The sequence below is a fragment of the Schistocerca gregaria genome, chromosome X (genome assembly GCF_023897955.1).
Source record: "Schistocerca gregaria isolate iqSchGreg1 chromosome X, iqSchGreg1.2, whole genome shotgun sequence".
NCBI classification, from domain to species: domain Eukaryota; kingdom Metazoa; phylum Arthropoda; class Insecta; order Orthoptera; family Acrididae; genus Schistocerca; species Schistocerca gregaria.
In genome coordinates, this window is record NC_064931.1 from 38010505 (window position 1) to 38024496 (window position 13992).

At 37.4% G+C, this 13992-nt stretch overlaps 1 protein-coding gene across 2 annotated transcripts in view; it reads right to left on the reverse strand.

Annotated features, from left to right (window-relative positions):
* LOC126297658 (SET and MYND domain-containing protein 4-like) overlaps positions 1–13992 on the reverse strand; it is a 132810-nt gene that overhangs the window by 77298 nt on the left and 41520 nt on the right. For both annotated transcript variants that reach the window (XM_049988741.1, XM_049988742.1), the window contains exons 5-6: positions 9109–9325; positions 8871–9030 (exon numbers count right to left, since the gene is read on the reverse strand). In XM_049988741.1, the coding sequence (XP_049844698.1) occupies positions 8871–9030; positions 9109–9325 (377 nt within the window). The remainder of the gene's footprint in view (positions 1–8870; positions 9031–9108; positions 9326–13992) is intronic.

The following is a 13992-nucleotide window of genomic DNA, read 5'->3' on the forward strand; positions in this document are numbered from 1 at the left end:
CTTCATGTTTTACCATTCCTCTTAATGCAGACCGACAAAACATATCGTGCTGAATTAATTTGAGAACACTATTGAATGGGCGTTAAAAATCACATTTTGCTTGTAAAATGCAATAAACTGAGTTTCTGTCAACAACTGGTGTCGCATAAAAGACATGACGATCAGTAATTGTTTTGGCTGACTTCAGCTACAAACTGCAGAAACAAAATAACAAATATGGGCTGAAACACCCGAGAAAATATGCCTGACAACTCTTTAGAAGTCACATCCTTAATAATTTACCTTTCTGCTAACATTGACTATATTGTCAAATGTATTTGCAACCAGCAAATCTGAAATATATCTGTCACACAGGGGCTGTCAAACTAGTGGTTTGAGACAGTTATAAGACAATGCTTTCAGTACTGTAAGTCTCTAATTCATTTGAGTAGTAAAATAGATATTATAGTTCAAGGGTAGCTAATCCTGAAAATTGAACTTAGAAATTAAACCAACACTTCCCATTGACACTGGGCATTTCATGTAAGATTAGATGAATAGTTACACATTACAAAAACAAAATTGCAAATATGCATATGCAAATGCTCAAGGCAGAATTCTGAAATGACTTCAAATTCATAACTCACACTACGGCAAATTGGTTTCAAGTGCAATCAACCACTATGGTGTTAATGTAAAGTTGGCTTTCCAGTTAACCCTCGAGCGGGTGCGCCGTTTTCAATAACGTGAGCAGGCACGTGGCACACTTTGTACATATGTGAAGAATAGCCATCTCTACATTACCAAGGTGTATGATCAAAATCACAATTAAATTTTTGTTTAATTAAACAACAATAAAATACACATACATAACATGAGCTAGAGCACTATTTAATTACGTAATAACGAAATAAACTTTCATTACATCACTCTGTTGCCTCAGACAGGCATTACCCCACAATAATGACTCACTCAAACCATTAAACAGTGCAGTTGCATTGTCTCCCAGCCAACCACTTATTCAATTACCAATAATCTAGTAGACAAGTGCCTCATTGTGAGATTGTGCTGCTAGCTCTAGGTCATTTGCTTGCATGAAATGTAAATTTTTTCTCAGCTATGTGACTGTTTATTTTATATTACGGCTGCTCACGTGGACATATGACAATGTAATTTATTACTGTTAGCTGAAGTAATAATGAAGGAATAGGTATGAGCTCAAAATTGTGAAACAACAATGGAACAGTGCAAAACAATTTTATTTGTGGTGGGCACACTTTATACATAGGCACTTGGGGTTTATTCTTCAAACCTATGTCTTAGTAGTGCATCTACATAACCACTTGACACACTATGCAAGCCAGATAAAACAGGCCATTACACATTATGACTTAAATATTATTTGCACACAGAGTCTTCAATGCACCATCCCCTCCCTCCCCCACACCTTTCAAAAAAGAAATAATCGAGAGGTGTTAAGGTGGGCAATTGTGATAGTGTGATGACTAAATTACTGGCTTTCATCTCCTAAATTTGTGCATGGCATGCACCTAGTTGAAGCCCATGTTTAACAAGTGTAAGAGACTGCTGATGTTCTCTGTGCTGACCACTGCTTAATTAAAATAAATTATAGCTGCAATAAAATGTTTTCTCCTTCTTCCAACATTGGACTTTATTTTTAAACATGTCCACTACTATAAAATAATTATGCACCATTTCTAAATGATCAACTTGTCAGCACCAGGAATATTTTTTTAAAGACAACTCAAGTAGGGTAAATACCAAAAAATATTCCTTGAGAAAGAGTCCAGAATAATGAGCTCTTTTCAAAGTTTACTTCACTATCCACGTACTGTATGGTTCACTACTCAATTTGTCTTTGGATGTTTGCTCAGGTGGATTTTTAAAACACACCATTTTTCAGAGATACATCAGGTATGGTAGATCTGGGATACACATAACTCTGTACATTGTTGAGATGAATTATTAGGTGCATTAGAAATAACAACACCCTTCATGACAGAAGTTGGGTCTCTTGTGTGGGCGACTGAAAAGTTCCCAACGGAAATACCAAATCTCATCCTAGGTATGGGCAGTGGTGTGTGGACTGTGTTGTCATGGAATAGGACTACACAGAATTACAGGTTTCTGCATCACCACCTTTGGATACACTGTCGTACATTGGTATGAATTTTGCAGTACATGTCAGCTGTAATTGTTGACCCATTGTTGTTGTTGTGGTCTTCAGTCCTAAGACTGGTTTGCTGCAGCTCCCCACAGTACTCTAGCCTGTGCAAGCCTCTTCATCTCCAAATAACTACTGCGATCAACATCCTTTGGATGTACCTACCATATTTTTGCCACCAACAGTTCCCTCCAATACTAAGTTGGTGATCCGTTGACATCTCAGAAAGTGTCCAACCAATCGATCCCTTCTTTTAGACAAGTTATGCCAGAACTTTCTTTTCTCCCCACTTCTATTCAGCATTTCCTAATTAGTTACACAATTTACCCATCTAATCTTCGGCATTCTTCTGTAGCACCACATTTCAAATGCTTTTATTCTCTTCTTATCCAAATTGTTTATCGTCCACATTTCATTTCCATACAACGCCTTCAGAAAAGACTTCCAAACACTTAAATCTATATTCAATGTTAAATTTCTCTTTTTCAGAAATGGTTTCCTTGTCATTGCCTCTTTACTTTGGCCACCGTCAGTTATTTTACTGTTCAAATACCAAAACTCATCTACTGCTTTTAATGTCTCATTTCCTAACCCGATTCCCTCAGCATCACGTGATTTAATTCAACCGCAATCCATTATCCTTGTTTTGCTTTTGTTAATGTTCATCTTATATTCTCCTTTCAAGACTCACATTCACTGAAATCAACCAAAAGAATATAACTTTCACCCCAGAAGATGGTAGTAATAATTGAGGGGCCCAGTGGAAAAGGGGCAGCTGCCACCAGAGTATGTTGTGTCAGGAAATGGGAATTAAGGAAATATGATTTTGTATAGCAATGTGAACTCCTGCTGTGATACCAATAGTTGTTACAGTAACCAGATGGTGTGTTGCAGATACTGTTAAATATTAGGCCACTTTATTACCATTTAAAGTACAGAAAACGAAATCCTTGACATGTAAATACATTATATAGTATGTCATTAATAGTCAAACTCCTCATCAATGTTTTCCTGTTCCACTGTATTGTCACTACCAACACTTATCAATGAGTGACAAAAACTTGTATATATTGGAGGCACCAAATGCAGTAAACTTTGAAGGTCTTCGAATTTTGCTGCCTTAATTTGATGTCCATTAGGAATTAACTGGCAGTGTACAAGCTCATAAATCGTCCACGACATTTCTGTTGCTCTTTCTTATAGGTTCATCCCATTTTGCTGGAGTGTACACAGCCTGTGTCTTTCTTTTCAGCTCCAAAATCCCTGTCACATGGCAGGAACAAGTGACCTGGGAGGAGAAATTTGTGCTCAACAAAATCAAAACATTTTTCATCTAGGAGGTACAACCACAGACCTACGATAATATAGTTTTTATTTTGTCCAACACACAAATCAGAATAAATGACAAGCCTCTGATGACACTCTTCCTTCACCGTGTCTAAAGCCTTTAAAATGCTGCCAGCTCCTTCATCGGCACCTCTAGATACAACATTCTCGGACCAGGAGTTTCAGTTCCTCCACATGAGTCCTGAACCCATTCATGTTCCATTGTAGTACGGAAGCCATGTCATCGGTGCGGTTTTAATTTACTCCTATCTTTGCACCAGGGAGGTGAAGCACTTGAAGAGCGAGAGGGAGTGGAGGGGCTGCCTAAATCCAAGGTATCATCTAACTTCATGATATCTTTCTCATCAGTCAGACAGGAAAGAATGACCCAAATGTTGTGAGCCTTTCCCTGCACCCTGTCCCTTCGAGGATGAGGGGGAAAGGGGGTGATGGGAGACACTCCCATTTTCTTGTACCTTCTGAACGCTCACTGCGGAACTGTTGTTGACCTTTCCTGGTGCAGCTGCCTGGACTGCTTTGTCCTTACCCTTTTAACTTGACATGTACATGTGCAAGTACAGGTGCTTGTGGTGGATACAGGCACACTAGTCATCTTCTGTGTTGAAGCGTCCGCCTTGGGAATAGGTTTCTGCATCATGGAGGAATACGAGGTGGCAAAGACGGGGTTTTGTCACCTTATATTCTTTTATGGCTTTGGCATATGGGATCTGATTGGTCACTTATCTTCTGTATTTCGCGTTCTTCAGCAAAAACAGGGCATTCTCAGCTCCAGACTGTGTGGCTCCCAGACCAGCTGATGCAGATCACCGGAGAAGGGCAGTCAGTCGCAGTGTCACGAGCAGCTCTTCTGCAGTTCCTGCAGATAGCTTCACCACCACAACTCATGGTTGTATTGCCAAAATGCTGACATTTATAATGCCACATAGGGTTTGGAATGTCAGGCCAAACATAAAGTCGAAGGAACCCCGCATAAGATGTTCATGCAGTGTCGGAGAATTGAATGTGACAATGAGAGTGGAAGTCTTTTCAGTTGCTCCATTATTCCTGCGGGTTCGTTGCCCCACATCGACTATTCCCTGGGATGCCCATTCTTGCTTCAGTTCTGCTATGTCCATGCCCATTATATCTAGGCATGTGACAATGCCCTTACTGGAGTTGAGAGAGCTGTGCATCTCAACAATGATATCATAGTCAACCAGTTTCTGCAATTTCTTAAGGTGGTCTACCTGCTTTGACCTGTTAGTTTCGACCAACAATGAGCCATTACACAATCGTTTTACAGATTTTAATGTTCCAGCAAGGCCTTCCAAAGCCTTATGGATATAAAAGGAGACACTTTTTCAAATGTCCCCTTTTTCCTCTTTATCACCAGAAACACATTGTTATTCATGACTCCATGAGCCCTGTTACTGCATTCCTAAGTATTCTTATTATCAGGAGGACTAGCCTCTCGCACTCTTAAATGAATGGGTGCGAATACTCCCATGTGGTACACCCTTCCCACTGGGAGAATAAGAAGATGATTTTGAGGGTTCCATCTCAGTCCCACGAGCAATTAGGCAAATAAGGATCCACTCAGACAGAGCCCCGCGTGCCAGAGTAAACCTAATACAACTGATATGCAGCAGGTTCCCCAGAGGTGGCCCGCTAACAGCTGTTCCACCTCAACAACCATGCATCCCATCATTGCGCAGCACACCTAGAGATTGAGGTTTTTTTTTTTTTACATAGGTTTATCCCGTCCTTGCAATCCGGGTGGCCAAGCCAAGATCCCCGTTCCCTGAGACACACAACATCCCACCGCTGCACGATGCAGTGGTCACTGAAGCATGCCCAGAGCTTATGGTGACAGAAGATTGGTGGCGCTTACCAATCCCCAGCTCAGGAAACCCGGAGTCGCCAAGCCCATAACCGGCAAGTAAATGCTGAGCCCCTTAGGGCACACTCACTGTAAAGTTGTCACAAGTGAGCCTTCACCCCAAAAAGAATATTCACAGCCTCCATTACTTGAAGTTGTGAGGTCATGCCGTCAGGAATTATTACCAGGTCTGTGTTGTTCTTCGCTTTCAGCTCCTTCTAGCTGAATCGGCAGAAACCATGCAACTTTGGATTAACACTGTAGCCAACTATGAAAATTAATAGTGCTCTAGAACAGTAGCAGCTTTAGCACCATTGTTGTAGATCATGTTTCATAAGGCTTGCTGCATTTCAAGAGTTCTGTGTGCACACACTTTTTGCTAGCATTAATTTGTCTCATGGGGGTAAAGTCTAAATCACGGCCTCTGGTAGTTACGGCAGTGGGTCTCTAATGCTCACAGGTTAGCAATGCATCAGCTATGTGTAACTCATGAGATGATAGTTCCACCTAACCAGTGGCAAGAAAATGGTTAATGTATTTCTACATACAAGCAACAATGAAATTTATAATCTTGGTAGTCATAAATATTTGGCTGTTCCCTCCATAAACGTTGTCATTTCCAAGGCTGTGGTTGCAGTGGGCCTGGGAACACAGCTGTTTTCTCTTAACAGATAGCGGATTTTACATTTCTATAGATGTGAGAATGTGGCAATATTCCTTCGTCTCTTGCTTCCAAACATATAATCTGCCCATAACTCTCTCATTGGCTGCATAAAGCGGGCAGCTGACACAACCCCTTTAATTCCTATTGTTCCTATTTGAGAGCACTGGATCAGTGCTGCATGAAATGTGTAAGTATGCTACTAGCATCTACCCAGACTTTTACCACCTCCAGCAGAAATTTATACTATTGTTGAGTATTGACCAATTTTAAAATCAGCCCAGTTACAACTAAAAATGTGATACGGCAAACTGCAGTTTAATCATGGTAGGTGTTCATAAAAAAACCAAGGTCCATTGTATACATTCCTACTGTTAGCAGCACAATGAAATTTGCTGCCCATTCACCAATCCGTCCCATTTCAAATTCTTCAAAATAAATCAGCATGTGGCCTCAATTTACATCTGTCTATGTACGACAACTCATATAATAATCTATTACCCAATTCAAAAACACTGACCACAGCAGTAATAGATTTATCTGACAAATTTGGGAAAAAATTCCTCATCTTTTAATCAGATAAATACAGTAATTCTCCTGAAGATCTTCATATGTGTGATTAACTGATTAATTTTTTTGGGCATTCATTGGAAAAATGATTAAATTTTGATACCACTGCGGCAACATTGTAAGAAATATGAAAATTCAGGCAACTGTGGTTCGAGCAACGATAGTCTTGGCAGTATGGGTCCGGAACAAGAATACCTTAGTAGTCCTACAAAACCATGTGCCCCGATAGCTTTCACTGACGAGGAAAACACTGTGACTTTATGGCCACACAAAGAAGGGGAAAAAGTTTAAGCAGTGTATGAAGTCAGTTGTGCTTCATAAAATCTGAATGTGAGTTGTATAAATATAAGAAAGAATTAGACAAAGAAAGAATACACACCAAATGAATTGTATATGAGACAATGTATCATTACCAAAAGAGTTGTATGAGGCCAGATCCCTGAGATGCAAGTGAGGTGAACATTGCTGATTTACAGACTTAGTTGAGCTGGTTCAGAAAGTGAGGGAAGCCATATAATTACAAAATTTACTTCAAATAAATGTGCAAAGCAGCTAGTGTTAATAGGTAATACTGTAGATAAATTCACAATTGATGTGAAGATGGAACTTCCTGTTATCCATGCAAATGCTGTGTTTAATGCTGATCACTTAGGTATTGTGAAAAAACTGAGCGCAAACTGCACGAGTGTGCGTGTATGTGTGTGGTAGAGAGAAAGAATTGGCTGTGCAATTTATGACTGTAGTGACATTAGTACACAATAATGTCAGTGACAAGTATGTGTGGATTATTACTGCCACATCTTAATAACTTTCTTCATGAACCTCAAGGGAAATTAGGACAAAAAATTAAAAAGGAGCTCTTTATTTGCAAAAATATTTTAATTAACATATCCAAATCAGGAAAAATGAGAAAGAGCGATATGCATTCCTCCCAAGACCAACTAATGTGATTATCAAACTGTCTAACAATATAATTTCTGGGACCTCTTCGAATTATTATAAAAATGATTAAGTGTATGTACTGTTTGATTTCAACAATTTCAATTCCCAATTGAAGCGATAAAAGACTTCCATAATGTGAAGTCAAAACCTAGTGTGACTTTGTTCTCTTTTAGGTGCCTTTGTAATAATTATACGTGCAAAAGTTTAGCTGTCTATATGAACTGTAAATGTACAAAAAAATAATAATGTATGATATTTTTGGTATGTGAAAACTTCAACAGTTTTTTTTAATAATTGTAGTCCATGCTAGCAGTTATAATGTTGACATTGCATTTCTTTTAGTGTCTTCTCCCTGTGTAAAAAGTTTCATGACAGCCTACAAAATGTCAGATTAGACCACTTTCCTGCTAGTTAAATTCCAAACCTCTTTAAAATGTCTTATAAAGTTAGAGCATGTGCCACTGTTGACTGTGTGATTGGTATGGCAGACTGAGAGCATTTAGCGTAGCAGCCTCTTTGGTGCCATTTGAGAAAAGTAGGCTATGCTTCAGCATTAGGTGTCATCATCTCCCAGTAAGCTGTAGATATGAAAAATACTGCTCACATTATTCATTTCTGTTGGAAGCGTGCTGGAAACAGATACTGTAGATTAATGTACATTAGCGAAGGCAGGGTAATGGATGTATAGATTGCCTTTCCGACTTCATGTCATGGATGTTAAAGATTCTAAACAAATTCCTAACATTCTCCCAAATTCCAACAGGCAGCACATGTGGTGGAATGTAAACATAGAATTCTGGGTCTGTTTAACTGTGGTCTACATATCTTTCACACTGTTCTAATGACTTTTTTCTCAACTATGGATTTCGTACTTTATAATAAATAGAATGAAAATAGACAAATATACTACAATTCATTGATAAATTCTCCAAACAGCCAAGAGATGTGTGAAGACATGGTTTGCAAAATTGATGATGGTAAAAACTTCACACATTTAAAAACTATTACTGGTAACTGAAAGTTTTGTTAGTGTAATTAAGTTGTCATTTTCAAAACACACTAGTTAGCTCCTTTTTCTCTTAAGGCATGTAGACAAATAGAGTAAGAGTTGAAATATTTCTTGCCATCAGCTAAATTACAACTTTTTTATCCTCAACAATCTACAAAAATGTCTTACGCAAAATGACAGCTGTCTTCAAACTAACAAAGAAAGTGACATGAAAAATGAAAACAGAACAGCAAGCCTTGAAGGCTAGTGAATTCAACTCCACAAGGTAGTAAAACTTTCAGTATTCATGTTTCAAACCCCAAATGTACTTTCAACTAACCAGAGCAATCAAAATAATCTGTCATTTTTAAACATCGCAGAAGCAGCACAGCCATGCTGGTACGAAGTAACAGGTCTACTACTCCTCTCTGCTGTGAATGTGTAACTAAATTGTAGACAGCCTTGTAATCAGAGCTGCAATATTGTTCACCTTCCTGTCCCTGAAAAACAAAACATACATACTTACATTTTAATGCAAGATTTTTGTTTCATACATAAACATTAAAAACAAAAAATACCTTTGTTAAGCTGTCTTTCAAACCCAAGAAATATTGCAGTCCTTTCTGTGATATTATTCGTAAAGCCATCAGGCACGTAACAGATGCACCTGAATCCCACAGTATTTGCAATATTCCACATTCCGTTTTATGATGGGATTCTAGAGCCCTGTCTCTGCAAAAATTACTACAAAAAGCAATGGCACTACAATTTGGGCAGGGCACAGGATATGAAAACCTGAAAAAAGAACAAGAGCACAAAGAATCAAAATTATTTTAAACTGTAAATTTCAACTGCAGACAAACTTACACAATGGGGTCTACAACTATAGCATTTATCAAAGAAAAATTTAATAGTTGCTTCATTAACAAATTTGTGGAGAATTTTTAATCTTATTCACTCAGATGTAATACATTTAATTTACACAAGAAGCCCAGTTAATAGCCCAAAGTCTACTGCAAATACACAAAGACTGTCTGTATTACAGCACAGAAATTTTGTATAGATCTTCCAAACATGAACATTTAAAGATTATTTTTATGTTATATCATTTTTTACAATTACCAAGCAATGCTAATATTACAAGTATCACTGAACAACAGTGAAAGCATATGCAGAAGTTGGCATGTTTTCTTCCTCATTTGATGGTCTACATATAGATTAGTAATGAAATAAACAAGCCTCTTGTTTCAGTAATCTTGTAATACAAATTAGAATAATGCACACAGTTTTTGCAATGATTCATGCTGCAACATGGCAAAATGCAAAACACACAAGTTGAATGTTAATGGATACTCGAGTCCTACAACCTGGTACAGACAGTGTAGTTTGCAACTAGAGTACAGGGAAACAGCAGCACAGTCATAAATAATAGTTTTATGTATTGTTCTCTTGTTGAAGAGTACCATATGAATACAACTGTAGGGGTCTGTGGTAGAAAGTACTAATCCTCAGTTTAGTAAAGACTGGTCTGATCACACTATCTATTGTGCTTTTGAGTACACCATGTTGGTAACAAGTAGTTCCATTTGTACCACTAGATAAAGCTGTCCACTAGATATTGTTTTGTCTAAATGTATTTATGTCCTTGTCTTTGAATTTAATCAAACCTAAAACATTCAATGACACAGAATGACTCTCTCATGGGTTAGCACTTCCTTCCACCAACCCCTCCAATTAGTAATGGCCTGCCAGATAATGAAGCACAGATATTTACACTGAAAGGAATCAAGGAAGAGCCATGCTCCAAGGCTGTATACAAAACATTCAGATATATGGATCCACATGCAATGCAGACATCTAATACCAATCTCAAAAAACACTCTTGAGAAAAAGTCTACAGTAGAGACAACATGGATGATGAACATACAACATTTTTACAGCAATTTATCACTTTTTTTCAACAGACATTCATTAAAATATTGCAAGCAAAACAGGAGAATATGCAACCAGTTTCGATAAATAATGGGATCAGAATGTCGTATAGGAGGATGCAGGATCTGTCTCTTAAAGTTAAGAATTATCACAGCTCAGTCACAGAATCTAAAGACAGGTAACACTGCAAAATGCTATGGAATGATATCAAAAAGGTTAAAACAATGCATTATACATAAAGGATAGGCAGCTTTTAGACAGAAATTAAAAACTAACTGATATGTTGTGAAAGCAGTATCAGGGCAGAAGGTACATACTCAACATTTTACATCTCTCTGGTGGAAGAATGAAATTGTTAAGTAACTCGCCCTGGTCCTGCAAAAAATTTAACAACCACTGCTTGTCAATAAACAATGTTTTATCGGTACTGGCAAGGATGTGCAACTTTTACAAGGAACAAAAGGAAGATTAGGGTTTAACATCCCATTTATCATGAGATCATTAGAGATGGAGGAAATAGGCCATTTCCTCCTCAAAGGACCCATCTCAAAATTTGCCTTAGTCAATTTAGGGAAACCATGGGAAACCTAAATCTGGACAATCATAAAGGGATTTTAACCACTTTCCTCCCAAATGTGAATCCAGTGACTTACTACTAAGCCACATCATTCAATAACTTTTAAAAGCTGATATTCCATGATAATTATGACATGCGCCTACAGCAAAAAGAGGAAGGAGGAAATGGAATAACTTATTACATCACTAAAGAATAAAGAGTCAAATGGGTATGATGAAAAATGAATTAAGTCTAAGATAAGTACACTATATATTACCGCTGTACTCGCTCATGTATGCAATGTGTCTTTCTCGGATGTAGTCACTTTACAAAAAAATTAAAATGCCTGTTAATGAAACCACTTTATAGAAGGGGCCCAATACACACAACACTGACAATTACAGGCCCATTTCCTTACTAACAGCATTTTCTGAGATTTTTGAAAAGGTGATGGATGATTAACACATCTCAGCATATACAGTTTGTGAGACTGGCAGTTTTGCATAAGGAAAATGCAATTTATTCTGGCACGTGGGAGGCTAAATGATAAGCCATCTTCTTTGTTCTAACAAAAAGAGTTTGATTGTATGGAATGTGATATACATGTGTGTAAACTGAAGTACTATGGAATCAAGGAAGATTGTTCATTTCCTATCTAACAACTAGGAAACAAGACTGTCTTCTAGTGTCAATCTTAAAGGAACAGGTTTGCTAATGGTAGTGGGTATATCAGCTTGCAACTTCCAGGAGACATATAACTTAATTCCAACAAAACACAATGCATGCATTTTCTGGCCAGGAATTGTCATAAGAGTGAAATTTTATCGTGACAAGGTAGTCAAATAAGTAGTTAAGCCTAACATCTTAAGTTCTTTGAACTAACGATATAAGAGAAGTTTTCTTGACTATCACATTCAACATCTATAAAAACAACCTCCACTGTGTTGCTGACACTAAAATGCAAAAGCTGATTTACTTAGCTCACTTTCACTCTACTATCTCCAGTGGTATCATTTTGTGGCAACTGCATCCATTCATAAACAATCTTAGGACAGAAAACCAGTCAAAATGATTGCAATATCAGTTTCAAACTTCTTACAGGCTTTTGTTCAAAAATTTCAGAATTCTCTCTTGCAAAATTTGTCATTGATAATATGGACTCATTCAAAAGATAAGACAGAATTCACTCAGTAAATACACGCTAGAAAAATGTGGGTGATTCAGACTTTCAAATATAAGTGGGAAGGTTTCTTTGTGAAATAGTCCTTTAATTGTATACAGGAGTTCCTTTGCATAATATACAGCCTTTCATAGTAATGTAATTATACCACTGCAAATCTTTTCTTTCCACCTTTTTTTTTTTTTTAATTTCATCTGTTTTACTGTCAGTATGTGCCTTGTCATCTACTGCAGGAAATGTTACTTAGTCAAATGCCAAGAAATTTTGGATACAAATTCTTACCATAAAGGATGCTGCCAAAATTTTAGTCTTGGCCACAAAACATAGAGTTAACGAAAGCTGAACGCAAAGCTGAGAAAATATGGAAGTGCTCTTGAGCTAACCTATTAACAACAACATTAATTCTATGAAAACTGAACTGAAGTTTCTAAAAACTACTTTTATATGAGAGAAAGTAAGTGATATGAATTATTTGAAATGAGTGAAATATTCTTGGATATACACTAATGTATATGAGAAATTGCTTATCAAAAGAAAAAAAATAGGAGGAGGAAGAGCAGGAGATTAATGTCCTGTCAACAATGGGATCATTAGAGATGGAGCACAAGCTCAGATTCCTGAAGGATGCTGGATATGCCCTTTCAAAGAAACCATCCCAGCAATTACCTGAAGCGATTTAGGGAAATCACAGAAAACCTAAATCCCAATCAAGTCACAATCAAGCAGCAGTAGCCCATGACAAACAGTATTGTAAGGTGCATAAAAACATTATTACAAAGGCAAAGCATATGTGATATGCAAATAGAACAGCTAAGTCACAGGATAAAATTAAAACCATATGGTCAGTTGTGAAGAAAGTGTCTGATCAGCAGCACAAGGTCGACAATATAAAGTTAGCTTGTAGTAAAAATATTTCTGTTACCGATAAATCAGATATATGTACAGTATTTAACAATCCTTTTCTGAGCATTGCTGGTGAATTAAATAAAAATTTTGCTTCTACAGGGAATCACATAACACTCTTGGCAAATACCTTTCTAAGATTGATGTCTGAAATACTCCTCTGTGATACAGACAAGGGGGAGATTGAGTCAATAATTAAATCACTGAAGGTTAGGACTCTCATGGTTATGATGGGGCGCCTAGCAGAATTTTAAAGTACTGGGCTGTACATGTTAGTCCAATATTTAGCAATATTTGTAATTTTTCCTTTAGGAATGGTCAGTTTCCTGAACAATTAATGTACTCAGCAGTACAGCCGCTTTATAAAAAGGGAGAAAGGGATAATGCAGGCAATTTTAGACCTATTTCTATGCAATCAGTGTTTGCCAAAGTTATTGAAAAGGCTGTGTATGTAAGTGGGATCATTTTATATCACACAGTTTGCTATCAACTAAATCACAGTAAGACTCAGTTTTTACAAAACCTGACATTTTAATTTCACACAATGGGCATATGATTAATGGAACTGAACAGTTCAGATTTTTAGGTGTTCAGATAGATAGTAAACTGTTGTGGAAAGACCACATTCAGGATCTTGTTCAAAGATTTAATGCTGCCATTTTTACTATTCGCACTGTATCTGAAGTGAGTGAGTGTTCGACATGAAAATTAGTCCACTTTACTTATTGTAATTCACTTATGTCATATGGTTTCATATTTTGGGGTAACTCTTCCCATTGTAGAAGTATATTTTTGGCTCAGAAATGGGCGGTTCGGGCAATAGGTGGTGTAAGTTCACGAACCTCTTGTCGACTCCTGGTCACGAGTATGGGTATTTTGACATTGGCCACT